The sequence below is a fragment of the Moschus berezovskii genome, chromosome 8 (assembly GCF_049115385.1).
Source record: "Moschus berezovskii isolate FMDL1 chromosome 8, NW_MosBer_1.0, whole genome shotgun sequence".
NCBI classification, from domain to species: Eukaryota; Metazoa; Chordata; class Mammalia; order Artiodactyla; family Moschidae; genus Moschus; species Moschus berezovskii.
In genome coordinates, this window is record NC_142467.1 from 86,452,598 (window position 1) to 86,464,987 (window position 12,390).

The 12,390-nt window shown below is 38.6% G+C and overlaps 1 protein-coding gene across 2 annotated transcripts in view; it reads left to right on the plus strand.

Moving 5' to 3' along the window:
* Positions 1 to 12,390, plus strand: part of MEGF10 (multiple EGF like domains 10) — a 187,809-nt gene that overhangs the window by 127,089 nt on the left and 48,330 nt on the right. For both annotated transcript variants that reach the window (XM_055430492.2, XM_055430495.2), the window contains exons 8-9: positions 1,191 to 1,327; positions 8,173 to 8,385. In XM_055430492.2, the coding sequence (XP_055286467.2) occupies positions 1,191 to 1,327; positions 8,173 to 8,385 (350 nt within the window). The remainder of the gene's footprint in view (positions 1 to 1,190; positions 1,328 to 8,172; positions 8,386 to 12,390) is intronic.

Consider the following 12,390-nt stretch of genomic DNA (forward strand, 5'->3'; position numbering starts at 1 on the left):
CACTGATTTGAATCATCTCTCAAAGGCTTTTTCAGTTCCAAGATTCTGGAAGAACTTTTCTCGTTGGTAGATAGCTAGAAACCACCAGAGGAGACTTAATTAGCACACCAACTGCCTTTGTGGGTAGCCAGGAGTTAGAGGAAATGTATTTTCATACGCTATCCAGAATAAACATTTACAAAACCATCTGGTGTTCGCTAGCCTCCAATTTCAGAGTGCCCACAGTCTGTCTTTTTTATAGAGAAGGAGGACAAAGCAACAGCTTCCAACAGTTAAAAACATTGTAAAAATCCCTGTTATTTGTGGTTATTTTGTTTGATGTAATAGTAACTCCAATAAATACATGATAAGCTACAAAGCCAAGTTATGTAGCCAAGGGAAGTAGAAAATAGTAGAGTATTTCATTGACTTATTGGTAAAGTATCTTATGCTTCTCCACATAGGACTGGAATAAATATGACAGTATCTGACAAGACAGACAGCCTCTAGGGTGAGAAGATGTGTCCAAGTTACTCTCTCGATTTCTCTCCCAGGAAATTAGTTTTCCTATTGATCTTGGCCCAGCAATGTTTGTTGAACGTGCTGAAAATAAAAGTGTCTTTTCTTCCAAAATGTCTAGAATTGTTTCTGTTGAAGTATTTCTTAGGCAATGTTAATTCAGATACTCAAAGTGTCAATCCTTTTTTTTCAATGCTTCCTTATAAGAAATAAAACCAATGATAAGGTGTATTTTCTCTAGAACATATGGTAAAGTATTTGAATATTCCATTTGGGCCAGATGTTATCATTTATGTGATGGATGCTCAATAAGTGCTGTTCACTTACTGTACATGTAAGACACAAGGAAGAACATTTAGGAGGATTTGTAAATTCCTTAGGTTCCCCTAATCATTTGAGGTGACTGTATTTTTTTTAACTTAGGTATTTCTTATGATTACTATGCTGCCACCTATGCGTGTATCTTGAGATTTAGGCTTACCAATAAAATAAGTCAATTTAGAATTTCTAACATCTTTGAGGTGATAAACAGAGTTTATGTGTTCTAAAATCTCCTTTATCTAATCTTTGTGCAGCCCTGTTCCCATATCCTGCATTGCCTTCCTGCTTCCTCTCTTTTCTCCCTTCTCTCTCTTCTTTGACCTTTCCCCGACTGGAGGCCCATCTAATTTTCCAAGTCTCTTTGAATGCAGGGCACAGTGTGTGGTCAGCCTTGCCCCGAGGGTCGCTTTGGAAAGAACTGTTCGCAAGAGTGTCAGTGCCATAATGGAGGGACATGCGATGCTGCCACAGGCCAATGTCACTGCAGTCCCGGGTACACAGGGGAAAGGTAAGGGCAGCCTTCTGCCTCTCTGACTGTAGAATGAAAGCAAAGTTGGGAGGGTCCAGGGAACACATTTACTACCATTTGTCTGTGACTGTTCTATAATCTTCCAAGAAGCATCTCTAAGCTATCAGTGTATTTGACAGATTCCTTCCCAACTAGTGCATAGCAACTGGACCACTGTCAACAATGGTGAGCTGAAGATGCAGAGAAAGCACTTTTTTAAAAAATGAGAAAATATCAGAATCCCATGATGGATCAGTTCTACACAGTTCAGTGATTAGGACAGCCTCTTCAAACCCCAACACTTCTAACATTTTAAAGATTTTTGGATAGATTTATTTTAAAATAGGGTGTGTACTCAGGTATCTTTAAAAAATATGTCAGGCATAAAGTTACCTTCCTATGATGCTGTGTACTCTTAAGAATATGTGTTGTTTCACTGTGTGGTGGTGATAGGAATAAGACCAGGTGGGACTTACAGGTCTCTCCTGATGCTTGTGTGGTGTGTGGTTTTATATCCACTGCTTGTCCGTTTTGTGTGTTAAGTGGTAAAGTGTTACCCAGAGTGCTTTGTTTAGCCTACAGCTCCTAATTTGCTCTTTATTCCACTGTATCCTGAAAGATTTGATATCCAAACTTGTTCGCTGTGTCTGTAAAATTACAGAAAGAGGCTTGACAGGCAGAAGTGTGTAATAGCCCCAAACAAAGAATTTGAAACCTCTGTCCTTGGAAGTATGTTTATCTATAATGTTCAAACAATAATTGTACTTTCTTCTAGGGTTGTTGTAAGGATTAAATGACTACATTAAAGCTTTTAGAACAGTACTAAATCTTCCAAATATTAGCTATTATTGTAGTTGAGTGATTCTATGAACTGTATAAATACTAGTGATTATTAGCTTGAATGATATCTAGAAACTGTATAAATATTCAGTTCAGTTCAGTTGCTCCGTCATGTCCGACTCTTTGCTTAGCTATCATTATTTTTTGATATTTTTGATATCTGTGAATTAAAAATTCCTTTAACCTTCCTCTCTAATTTTTTTCTTTCTAAAATTCTGGTCTATGACTTTTAATAAGATACTGTAGGGTGTTTACCCCCTCCAATTTAGGCTTCACACTTTTTTAGTAAATTTATTTATAAGCATTTTATAATTTTTGAAGAATCCCATTTGAGTTTTTAATTGGATATTTCTGGATAAAGAAAATCTTGCCTTTGAATATTTATTTTTTATTTAGTCACTCTACCAAACTTCTCAGTTAATTCTCATGTTATTTTTAGCAAACACTAAGTACTCTTGCATGGAAAATCCCATGGATGGAGGAGCCTGGTGGGCTGCAGTCCATGGAGTTGCCAAGAGTCGGACACGACTGAGTGACTTCACTTTCACTTTTCCTTTTCATGCATTGGAGAAGGAAATGGCAACCCACTCCAGTGTTCTTACCTGGAGAATCCCCGGGACAGGAGAGCCTGGTGGGCTGCCATCTATGGGGTTGCACAGAGTCGGACACGACTGAAGCAACTTAGCAGCAGCAGCAGCAAGGTTATTTTATTATCTACAGGTAAAGATAAATTAGTCTCTTCTTTTCAGTATTTGTAATGTGTCATTTACTTGAGTGATTGCATTAATTTAAACTTCTAAATAGTATAGTGGAATAGTGAAAGTTGCTCAGTGGTGTCTCTTTGCGACCACATGGACTATACAGTCCATGGAATTCTCCAGACCAGAATACTGGAGTGGGTAGACTTTCCCTTCTTCAGGGGATCTTCCCAACCCAGGGATCGAACCCAGGTCTCTTTACCAGCTGAGCCACAAGGGAAGCCCAAGTACCCAGGTCCCCTGTATTGTAGGCAGATTCTTTACCAGCTAAGCCACAAGGGAAGCCCAAGAATACTGAAGTGTGTAGCCTATCCCTTCTCCAGCGGATCTTCCTGACCCAGAAATCAAATTGGGGTCTCCTGCATTGCAGGTGGATTCTTTACCAACTGAGCTATGAGGGAAGCCCAAACTTCTAAATGAATGTTGACAAATATAGATAAAAGTGGGAATTCCTGTCTTCTTCCTAATTTTATTGAAAATGGCTCCAGTATAGTTTCCTGTTTGTTACTGGTTTCTAGTAGATGGTCTTTTTCATGTTTGAGTAGTTTTTTTTTTAAATCCCTGTTTTTATTAGAAACTTTTTTTTAGTAATATCTGTTTAATTTCATTAACACAATTGTAATATTTTCCTTAGTTTTTGATGTTATGAATTATTGACACCTTTAGCACATGGTTTCTATAACATGTAATTGGGTTACTCAGAAAGTTTTTGTGCCCTACTTCCTGGTTTATGGTTGTATTTTGGAAAATGAAGTTGTTAGATGAATTCTGGGTGCATGTTGTATTAAAGTCTTAATATAAAAAGATGAATTAGGGCAAGAGAGGCATGGGGCCAAGCAGAATCCTAAGTAATAGTTCTGTGTAATATTTTTGGACACTAAAAATTTTAATATAATCATTTTCTTGCCCTGTCTGGATTTAAGTCTCAAATTCAAGGAACATAAAATCAGCAAACATACAGGCAGGCTTATACTCATTTAGAACCCGGGGAAAGGGGATAACAGCTAATTTTCAGGTGAATTTCTGATTTGAGGCCAGGTAGGCAAAGAGCCAGAGTGAGAGAGGAAAGTAAAGAAGGAACTTGCTTCTTAACTTCCTTTTATAACAGTTGCGTTTTTTTTTTTTTTTTTGATGAGCTGGTGACATGACTCCTGTTTCCAATTCTTCTCTGATACACAGAAACACACATACACACAGCACAGTGACATCAAGCACATTTGTCATCATGAAGGAAACAGTGAGTGGTTATGCAACCATTTGTGGCAGGAGGTGTGGGGAAAGCAGTCTGGGTGCCAAGGGTCTTGCCCTTTCCCCTGTTTTGAGAAGTCAGCGAAACGTGACCACTGAAGTCAGGCCAGAGGGGAGCAGGTACCACCACAGGCAGCTGACCCAAAGTGCACCCCGGAAGTGGGGCTGGCCCTCCCAGCCAGAGAGGACACAGAACAAACAAAACAGGCACCTCGTAGGCAGACAGGGCAGCTCATGGGATGCCCACCTAATAGGCTGTAGGGTTTGTGGGATGGTTTCAGAGGATGGTGTGGTGAGGAAGTCACGTGGCACAGCCAAGTATGGTGGCTCTCAGATCCTCACAAAAATCCTTCTGAAGGGGCTGACAGAGTGTTCTTAATGCTGATGGGTTGTCGTGGCATCATTGCACTGGGGCTTTTGATGGCCTAGCGTGAGTCCATGTACGTGATTGCTGCCTCTTACATGTTGGCTGGGTGGAGAGATCTGTGGATCAGTTATGGACTCTGTTAAGTGGAAGCCCCAGAATGTTACACTATGCTGTGTGTTCTGTACCATCCTCACAGTGAAGAAGAATGTGGGCCCAAGGAGGGCAAGTCCAGAGTTATAGACAGGAACTGGGGGGATGCAGAACTGGTCTTCAACAGAGGCAGTCTTTTCTGCTTCCAGTATGGAGGAAAAGCTGACTCTTTCCCAGTGTTCTTTATATAAATATTTCCCCAAGAGCAGCAGTTTCAGGTGTTTGAAAGGCAGGCAGCCGATCTATTGATCCCGGTCTGATGAGGAATATGATTCTTTCACAGTAAATCATGGTTTGGCCCACTTATTCTGGTCACTCTGGAAGGCCATACGTGAAAGGACAAAGGAGAAAATGGGACCTGGCACCCCTTCCATACTAACGCACTTTCTTTTCCATAAGTCCACAGTGAGATGCAATAAATAATCAAAAGGATAGTCAAACAAGTCCATGACCCTCATTGGTTTGGGTATTAGTGTCATGTTTTACTAGATTATCACAACTTAATGTGTGTCCCTTTTTCCAAATTCCAGGGTATTATTTTTAAAAATCTAAAAAAAAGTAAAATAGGAACTTCATATTTTCATATTTCTACTGTGGCCAGTATTTATTGCTATATTTTTATCTGCCTCTCTGCCATCTCTCCTAAGAAAGAAAGTATTTCCTCTTTTAATGACTTCTACGATTACTTTTCTTATTCCACATGGGACCACAAGAGCAACATTAGGGCATAAAATTTGTTGGGAAATGATGCTTCTTTCAGAAAAATGAGCCCAAAAGGGAGGTAAGACTGCTTGACAAAGACTTTTAATTCAGCCAATGAGAAGGGTGTAATCTACTTCACCACTGTGTTTATTTTCAAAATGGAAAAGATCTACTTCTAGAAAGATATCCTACCATTTTGGTGTGGTAGGTGGAAACTAACAGGATTCTATTACAAGCGCAACACTGATGAAAAGGAAGCAGGATGGTGAACCAAGCTGTACTGACTACTTTCGTTAAGAAAAATTCGAATGGCTTTTTGCCGTTTGAAACACAAACTTAGTAGTGTGTTTAATTATAGGTTAGAAAGGTAAATCTGGGTCATGCCCAGCTATTATGGATTTTGTTTTCTCAGAGAGAAGAAGTCTCTGCCAAGATAGGATAGGATAGTCACACTGCTCCCCTGTCTTTGGTGGCAGACATTTTCCCATGCTTCCCATTTCTCTCCTGTTCCCCATTTTTAGAGCTGTGCTTTTTCCCCAAGTTAAAATCCTGGAGTCCAAAATGTAGCATTTGGGTTTCTTTTAGTAATATGATTTACCTTGAGCATAACGTTTTCTTTTTTTCTGGTATTGCCTTGCAAGGACATCTGGACAGACAGGTTGCCAAACCGTCTTGCCAACCTTTAGCGGAGCCATGAAGAGGCCCAATGATTGACGGACAGCATTTCTTTCTCTAAAGTTTACATTTTGGGGAGTAAACTAAGTGACTTGACTTAGTAAAGCTGCTTAGAAGTTAAAAATAGAGTACCTTTAAAAAACACTCTGGTCTAAAAATAGGTATACTCGTGTGTAACTTTGCAACACACATCTGATTTTATGCTAAATGAACTTAGTTCAGTTACTCCAGAACTTTTCTAATGCTTTGTCAAGTGATTGATTTGAAGACTTTGCCTATTGGAAAAAAGTCTACAGTCTGTGGAACCAAATTTGCAAGAGTCCCTTTTCCCTAAATATGTCAAAGCCAGAGTTAACCAGAAAAATATCAAAGGGTTCTCAAGATTTATCCTCTGCTCTTAAATAGCATCCTATCCAGCCCTGGTATTGTTAGTCCTCACACCCTATCATTAAAAATATGCAAAGCCTTGTGGAAAATGTTTGCTTTTCAGCCCCTTTCCTGTTGCTTTGAAGTCTGCTTGGATTCATTATCGTGCACTTGCTGCTTGCCTTGTACCCATCTGAAAAAATGCAGTGCTGACCTACATTTTTGACTCTGGGTCTGGCATGACTTGAGAGCCACAAGGGAAGTGGCTGCTGAGACTCACAAAGAGTACTCTGCTTGTGACAGCTCTCTAGCTAGGCAAGACCCCGGCTGCCTCTCCCTTGGCAGAAAGCACTCCTGCTGCTGCGAAAGATCCTATCAAGTCACCTTGCCTGGTCAGAAAGAAAAAGCTGGCCCAATAGGGGGGCATACGCTCCATGGAGCCATGAGGATTTTCTCTTCTTGAGTCCCTCCAGCAACTCGGCTTCCCACCCAGTCTGAATTACCCAGAGCATATCCTCATGCCACAATCTAAGGCCATTTTTTAAAAGATAATAAGGTGGATTTTTGAGATCTGATTTTTTTTTCCCCCTTGCTGTTTGGTAGCCCTTCTTCCCAAGAGGACAAAACCCCACTTAATAAAAATTTTGTGTTCGGGAACTCACAGTCTCTCTACCACCTCCTGGCGGGAGTTTCCCAGGTTGAAATTGAGGACACCTGATTTCAATAGCTCAGACTTTCCCAAAATCCTCCCAAAGGAGGACTTTCTTTGTCAAGTTACAAAACTTTCTGAATAAGGAGCAGTTATTGCCATTTAGCTTTGAAAATATAGACATGTGGCTGAGGTTAAAAATTAATGTCAACATAAAAGCCAAGAGAATTAACATTTTGTTTCAAATTTGCTCCAAAGTTTTCACTTTGAAATGGGGAAAGCATATATTTTATTTTATTTAAGAATAGTTAATTTACAATGTTGTGTTAGTTTCAAGTGAACAACAAAGTGATGCAGTTATACATACATATTCTTTTTCAGATTCTTTTCCATTTCAGGTTATTAAAAGATACTAAGTATTGTTCCCCATGCTATATATAGTAGGTTCTGTTGTTTACCTATTTTGAATATAGTAGTGTGTATCTGTTAATACCAAACTCCTAATTTATCTCCCTCTACCCACGACTCACTTTGGTAATCATAAGTTTGTTTTCTGTGTCTATGAGTCTGTTTCTGTTTTGTAAATAAATTCATTTATGTCATTTGTTTAGATTCCATATATAGGTAGTATTATATGATGTTTGTCTTTCTCTGACTTGCTTTACTCAACATGGTAATATCCAGGTCCATCCATGTTTGCTGCAAATGGCATTATTTCATTTTTTGAGAGAGAGCATATGTTTTAATTCCCTAATAATGGGCTGGGACTCACACTTGGGCAACTCATTTTCTCCCTTTCCTGGTATCTACTAAAGTGCTATATATACCTTTAGCAAGGACTAGGTATAAAACATGCTTCCCATCCCAAATTCATATTTTGTTTTTGACTTTACTATTTCTTTAAACAGGTTATATGACTGTTACTACTATAATTTTTCTTAATGCTTTCCATATCTGTGATGGGACAATCACTAAGTAAATATCAAATCCAAAAAGGATATAAGTCTGTATACAACAAAACATATCTGAACCTACTGTTAATTTTCACAAGGCACTGACTAATCTTACACTCCCACCTCCTGCATGACAGGTGCCAGGATGAGTGTCCCGTTGGCACCTATGGAGTTCGCTGTGCGGAGACCTGCCAGTGTGTCAACGGAGGAAAGTGTTACCATGTGAGTGGCTCCTGCCTCTGCGAAGCAGGTTTTTCTGGTGACCGCTGTGAAGCACGCCTGTGTCCAGAAGGACTCTATGGAATCAGATGTGACAAGCGGTGTCCCTGCCATGTGGACAACACTCTCAGGTGAGGGTTAGCTGCCCCTGGAGTGATGTGTTCTATTAAAGTTTTCACTGCAGGATCCCTGATGACTCAGATGGTAAAGAATCCACCTGCAATGCAGGAGACTCAGGTTTGATCCTGGGTTGAGATGATCTCCTGGAGGAGGAAATGGCAACCCACTCCAATATTCTTGCCTGGAGAATTTCATGGACAGAGGAGCCTGTCAGGCTACAGTCCATGGGGTCACAAAGAGTCAGACACGACTGAGTGACTAACACACAGTATCCATTATTTGGAAGGAGGGATCGGCAGAGATATTCCCATCCTGAGACCCTTCCTGCCTCTGGATCATCCTGGGCAGGAACCACTCAGTATATGGAAAACTTTTACACTCATTGGTCCAAGTCAGAAGTGCTAAAGTTGTTATGGCTGTGGATGGATATGAAATCCCATTCTTTGTTAATGACCACTGGAAAAATTAAACTTGCTGAGGTTAGTACAATGTTTCCCTCAGAGAGGGATTCTGTGTCATTCCCTTAGCAGCCAAGACTCAACGAGAGACATAGGTTAAGCCCAGTTGAGTATGTAAAACCATCACAAAATGATTCTCACGGCAGCCTCTTTATTCAATGTCTGTATAGGCAGGAAGTGTACTGCTGGAAGTTCTGAGAAAGTGCTTCACTTGTGGTTGTCACATGTGAGATGTGTGTTCAGAACTGATTACTTGAACATAGAACTCACAGGGGTCTTTTAAAGGCTCAAAAATCTCTTGAAGAACTTAAGAATAGGAAACCAAAATCCCACCCACTTTGCTGTATTTTGTCTGCCCCTGAAAATGTCTTTCCAACCATTTCTTCCTCTGCCTCCCCCAAGGACCAGGTTCACATCACTTAGAATTCTGGGCCTCATTTACATACTGCTGGAAAAGTTGAGTTTGACTATAATGTGGTACATTATATAGCAGTTCAGATGATACCAGAATTACCTTTATTGCATTCAGCACAGCTGTTACTTCTCTTATGCTTCTGAAAGATACTAACTTGTGGTCACATTGAATCTCAAATGCACTAAAGTTAAAAGTAAATAGAAGGCTGTGGTTGGTCTCTTCTTTAAACCATTGTTGGGAGCAAAAAAAAAAAAAAAAAGACTTTGCAGTGTGTGTTCATGCACTGAAATACATTTTAGTGGGCATATTAAAGAAGTGCATTCTTAATGTATCTCCAGCAGTTAGCAAGCTTCTTTAGTCAATTTCTTTTGGTCTTCTTCATTGGGAAATATCACCATCTTTACAGGACAGGTTAAATAAACATTTGGAGAGTAAAACTGAATAATCTCTACAGGATTTTGGTTGTTTTTCAACTCTCCAGTGTTGAATTGTGGCTGCCTTTCCTGCAGTGTAAGGTTTGTCCCAACAAAAGGTAATTCTCATTGATAATAGCTGCTACTGCTGCTAAGTCACTTCTAAGGATTTTTTAATGCCAGTGTGTTGTTTCAGACACAGTCTGAAAGCAAATAGATTAATAAACCTATCCAAAGGATCTCTGCTTTGAGAAGAATTGGAGAAGCAGAGGAAATGTTGATTTTGCTGAAATTAGTTATCATAATAGTAAATGCAGGGTACAAGTTGACAGTTATTTGATTGATGTCAATACTATATAATTTTGACATAGGTCATGTGTACCTAAGCACATATGCTTTAACAAAGAAGTAAATGAACTTATTTGATAGTTACACAGATAAAAGAACACTAAAATCTATCTAATAATATATAACAAATAATCAGAAGATCAAAGACCATTAGCCTATGAAGTGCTTCCCTAAATAGTAAAAACTATTTTAAAAGATTAATTTGTACAAATTCCTATTAAAACCAGTTGACCTTTGATTATATGACTCTTGTCTTTTTGAATTCACAGTTGGAGCCACCCTTCTACTCTTAAATCTTGGACTTCTATGTAAAATTCCTGAAAACACAAAGTCCCTTTGAACCAAAAGGCATACAATCTTTGTATTAACTCAAAGTTTAGCCTACCATTTAATCAGAAAAGAGTGTAGCTTGCTATTGCATAATACATGATGTCTATCCTAAAATCCTTTGTTATAATTAATGAGATAACTAATGAAATGAAAACTATTAATTTATAGTATCTTTAGGTAAATTTTGAGTTCTAGGAATGTTCACATATTGACATATATTGAAGCCATATATTTGAGTAAAGGTTTGTATCAGTTAGTTTTGCTGTATAAAACAAACAAAAAAAAAAGCCTGTCCCAAACTTAGGGATTTAAAACAACATGTATTTATTAGCTGATGATTTCTTGCTTGACTCTTTGGGTTGGGCTCAGCTTGGTGGTTCTTCTGGTGGTCTGTGTGTATTCAGTTGGCAGATCAGCTAGAGGCTGGAATTCCTGTGTCGCTCACTTGTCTGGCATTTGGCTGAGGGATGGGCGTGACTGAGTCATATGTCCCCAGCAGTCTAGCACATTAGCCTGAGCTTCTGTACATGGTAACTGGCTTCTCAACATGCAAACGCTTTTCAAACCTTTGGTTATACCGTGTTTGCTAACGTCTCTCCAGACAGAAGTCATCATAGCCAAGTCCAGGTTCCTTATACTGCACCTCTTAGGGGGTGGAGTTACAATGCATTTGTAACCATTTTTATTTTTCAAGCTATCCTATCATAAGGTTGAAATGAATTTAAATATATTTATAAGTGATGTTAGTATTTTCAATAACAGTACTATTATAGAGCCTAGGGGTATTCTCTGTGACCTGGAATTCTTAAAACTGACTTTTGTAGTGGAAATAATTTTGAATAGGAAAACAAAATTCAAGATTCACTGAGATTCCACATGAGATATGTATATTAGCTCTTGTTAATAAGGACATTTAATAGCTGTGGGCAATCAGGATGTGCCTACTTGCAAATGCCACCTAATTGTCATATATTTGAGCATTAATAATATCTAAGGAAATGAATACAAGGAAGTTCAGTGATTCTTTCTATTTTAGCCAACATTATATTGGATACCTGTAATAACTGAACTCTTGAAAATTTTACTAGAATGTTTTTATCTAGTTATATATGTAAATGTATAAAATGGTAGGTATTCTTATCTGTCTATAATCTGATTTCCATATTACACAAAGCAATCTTTTGTTTAGAAAGAAATCAGGTAGGAGGATATTACCCTTCAACCTCCACTCTGCTCCTGTAACAAGCGCACGTAAATCTCATTACCAATTAAGCTGCCTGCATGAGAACCCATCAAATGCCTCCAAAGTGCTCTAGCTTCCTACATCTAATTACAAATTGCAGAATACTAATTTCGGTGTCAATCAATCTGAGAACCAGTGTGCTGCACTAATACTCACCGGGGGGCATTGAATATCAATTTCTCTGTCTGCCTCTATCATAGTTCAATTCCCTGTCCCTGAATTGTCAATTCTGTTTAACATTTATATCTATACCATGTATATTGTTTTTTGTTTTTTATTACTGAGTAACATTTCCTACTAAAAGATGTCCTTTTTAAAAATAGTATCTATCTTAAGGTAAACTACTTTAACCAATTCATCATTTGGAATATTTCTTTTCTTTTTGTCATACGTAGGGCCTTGCTAAAATAAAATTAAATTTGTCCCTGCTTTTTGCACAATTCAGGCTTCTTTTGGTCCTAATAATAACCCTTTTATCTGTGCAAAATCCTAAGTTTTAACAATTCCTTTTCATATATAGCCCTCCTACCAGACTGCTATCAAATTTCCTTTCCCTTTGGTGTGGAAACAAAGAAAGAAATCTGGGTTCAAGTTTGATTCTGCCATTACCTGTACGAGACTTGGAATAATTAGTACCTCTTTCCAGGTCTCTGTTCCCTCATTTAGAAAATAGAGTCATACCTAAACGTTGTGAGCATTAAATGAAATCATCCACATGGATTGCTTAGCATGGTGTTAGCACACATTCAGCACTGGTCTGTACATCCGCTTGTAATATCATCATAAATGTCACTTAAATGACTGTTCCC